General features: G+C 53.1%; 1 protein-coding gene across 3 annotated transcripts; it reads left to right on the top strand.

Annotated features, from left to right (window-relative positions):
• Positions 1 to 467: 467 nt before the first annotated feature.
• On the top strand, positions 468 to 2,617 carry LOC136455987 (uncharacterized). 3 transcript variants are annotated; one of them, XM_066455737.1, is made up of 2 exons: positions 468 to 746; positions 893 to 2,617. In XM_066455737.1, exon 2 carries the CDS (start codon positions 959 to 961, stop codon positions 2,387 to 2,389), a length of 1,431 nt encoding a protein of 476 aa, XP_066311834.1. In that variant the 5' UTR covers positions 468 to 746; positions 893 to 958; the 3' UTR covers positions 2,390 to 2,617. The 3 variants fall into 3 exon arrangements, with proteins under 3 accessions (XP_066311834.1, XP_066311833.1, XP_066311832.1); XM_066455736.1 differs by having other exon boundaries at positions 839 to 2,617; XM_066455735.1 differs by having other exon boundaries at positions 468 to 750; positions 839 to 2,617.
• Positions 2,618 to 3,130: the final 513 nt, after the last annotated feature.

Raw genomic sequence — 3,130 nt, 5'->3', positions numbered from 1 at the left:
TGGTGGCGGCGGCTGCTGCTCGAGCTGGCACGCCGTGCGCAGTGTGCAGTGCGAGAGAGAGTGAGAGCTCGCACACGCGCGTGCGCAGTGCCTGGTCGGTCTCACAACAGAGAGAGACATGAAGGAGGCGGTGGAGGCTGTGGTTGCGGCTGGAGTGGAGCCATTCCCGACGGTGGACAAATGCGACGTCTCGGGCCTCGGCGCGCACTCCTCCGTGGTGGCGGACCTCGACGGGAGGATGAAAGGGGTATTTTGGACCTTTATACTGATGGGCCCACATATTATGGTGAAAAACGAACAGAACATCGACGGAATGCTTGGAGAGCAAAGAAGTTCAGAATGATGGTACTCGTGTGCTGTTAATTTTTTAATGATTTATCTATAATTACAAACGTTTTTAATAGCATTTAATCCTTTCTTGAAAAAAATGACCGAGTTCCCGTTTTGCCCCGTGAGTCCATCCCCGCCCCGTTGGAGCGCCCGCTGAGTCTCTCCTATCGAGTCTCCTCTCGTTCTTCAGCAGGGCCGGCTTGAGCGCCCGCCCCGCCTCCAGCCCAGGCCCAGCGGCGCCGCCGCGCCGCCCACAGCCCCAGCGCCGCCTCCAGTCGTGAGCGCGGAGAGGAGTGAGCGGGCCTCCGCGGCGAGCGCCACGCGCAGACGGCGGTTGAGGAGCCTGAGAAAACCCCGGTCCTCCTTCAAGATCCTGGTGGGTTGCGCCCGGCGCCGCGAAATTCCCTGATGTCTATGTAGGTTCGTCCTAAAGATTCGATATTGTTGGCCCTTTTGATCCGACGCAGATCCGTACGGTCCTCGGCTGATTCTGCAATTCCGGCGGCAGGAGGCTTGCTCTTGCTGCTTTTGGATTGTTGTCTCTTCCCATGGGGTCTTGCAGGTGTAGGAGGGTGTATTCCGTCTGATTCATCTGCGGAGAGCAAGCGGGTGCTGCGGCTGCGCGAGCATGGCCGGCGAGGAGGCTCCGGAGGGCAGCGGGACCAGGAGGCGCATGGATCTAAACCTGTATCTTGGCCTCCCTCCATTGCCGCGGCCTCCAGTCTGGCTGTACACAACAATGATTTCCCCGACGTTGATGCCCCACTCGACTGGTGCTGCGCTGGAAGCCCCAAGAACGGGCGAGCCTGAGGAATCGCTCGCCCCGGCGGCGGCGGCCTATTCGCCATCCAATGCGCTTTCCACCCCGGAGGAGCACCCAATGCTTGATCCTATAGTATATTCCTGGCTCGACGGCAGCACTACCGATGGTGAAGAGGACACTGATGCTCCTGAGCCGGGGCCAGTCGATGGTGCCAATGTCTCTAGGTCGCAGCTTCTGGTAGCTGCCACTGGGTTGGAAGGGGATGATCTTCCTTTAGTAAGGTTTGTGCGCCCTAGTCGGGTAGCTGCTGGTGGAATGGAGATGATGAACACAAGTATACTTCGGCGGTCCAGTCAAGGGGCTGCTGCAATTGAGGCCGGGACTCCTGAGCTTCGCTTTCAGAGGGTGATACAGATTAGCCAGCAGCACAGCATTGTGAGGCCAGCATCAGCGAACCGCAGTCAAGGGGCAGCTAGTACAGATGCGGATAGGCTTGTCTGGGCAATCCAGCGCACTCATAACTCTTTAGAAGCAGCAAGGCGACAAAAGCTAGATGGCGACAAGGTGTGTGGAAACGGTGCTGCTAAGAAGGATGGGTCCTGTGACTGCAACTCCAGCTTTGAGTGTAATATCTGTCTTGACCCAGCTAAAGAGCCCGTGGTTACACCCTGTGGTCACCTCTTCTGTTGGCCATGCTTGTACCAGTGGCTTCATGCACATTCACCCCACTCTGAGTGCCCTGTATGCAAGGGTGAGGTGCTAGAAGTGAATGTCACTCCGATATATGGAAGAGGCGGTGAAGAAGGGGATTCCACCAACCCTGACTTGCCACCCAGGCCACGAGCAAACAGAAGGGAGAGCCTGAGGCAACAGCTGCAAATGGCAGACACAAGAGGAATTGCAACAGTGGTGAGGCAGTTGATACAAAACCAGGGTATAGTTGGAGGCCTCCCAAGCCCAACAGGGATCGAAATGAATGTCGTTCCTTCAGGCCGGCAAAGGGCTAGGGCTCGGAGACAGCAAAGGCAGGATAGTAATGCATCACCTTCCATACATGTTGTAGCGCAGAATATGGACAATGTTGCCTCTGAGAGCGGCAATCAAATTCAGTTGCCACATTCTAATGGCGACAATGCTGCACAGATGGTTCTTGCAGCTCCTCAGCAGTCATTGTCTGTCGAACAGCTGTCAACTTCTAGCACCACAGCTGTTATAGTGGGTGAGCCTGGGTCAAGTAGGCGGTCAAGGCCTTCGGAGTCCCCAACCATAAGAAGAACAAGGAGGAGGCCGCAGTAGGTACCAGAGTGTTGTCACTCCCTTCAATAAAACCTACAGATCATGTCCCAGTGTTAGTTATTACCATGATTAGCTCCAATAACATCTCAAGGTTAATAATAATGTAGGAATGTATATGCCATCACTTGTTCCCACCTTTCTCTTACATACCATGTATCATGTATGCAGCTTCATCATGGCGTCAAAATCTCAGTTCCAGTATCTATGATAATCTTGATCTTTTGTATACTCGGAATGTATTTTCTGATTTAGTCTCTGTTCTGGTATGATATGTCATTATAAATTCCCTGAGGCCTTGTTTGGATGTAGTCGGATTCGCATCAAACTACATGTGTTGGGGTGGATTGGAGTGGAACTTGAACTAAATTCCACCCCAACACATGAGGATTGAGGTGAATCCGACAACATCCATATAAGGCCTGATGTGGGCATTCCTGAGTTTTCAACATAGTTATTCATCATTGCAAGCATGGGAATAGGTGTATTTGGGTGTGTATTCATGGGCATTTTGCCGGATGGTCGCCCAGTCGCTGTCAAGAATCTCAAGATTGGGAATGGGCAAGGTGTGTGTGCGTTCAAGGCTGAGGTCGATACTATCAGCAGAAGTACAACAACAACAAAGCCTTTAAGTCCCAAACGAGTTGGGGTAGGCTAGAGTTGAAACCCAGCAGAAGCCATTAAGGTTCAGGCACGTGAATAGTTGTTTTCCAAGCACTCCTATCTAAGGCTAAGTCTTTGGGT

This window comes from Miscanthus floridulus, chromosome 6 (assembly GCF_019320115.1).
Source record: "Miscanthus floridulus cultivar M001 chromosome 6, ASM1932011v1, whole genome shotgun sequence".
Taxonomy (NCBI): domain Eukaryota; kingdom Viridiplantae; phylum Streptophyta; class Magnoliopsida; order Poales; family Poaceae; genus Miscanthus; species Miscanthus floridulus.
This window is presented reverse-complemented; position numbering and strand designations above follow the sequence as displayed.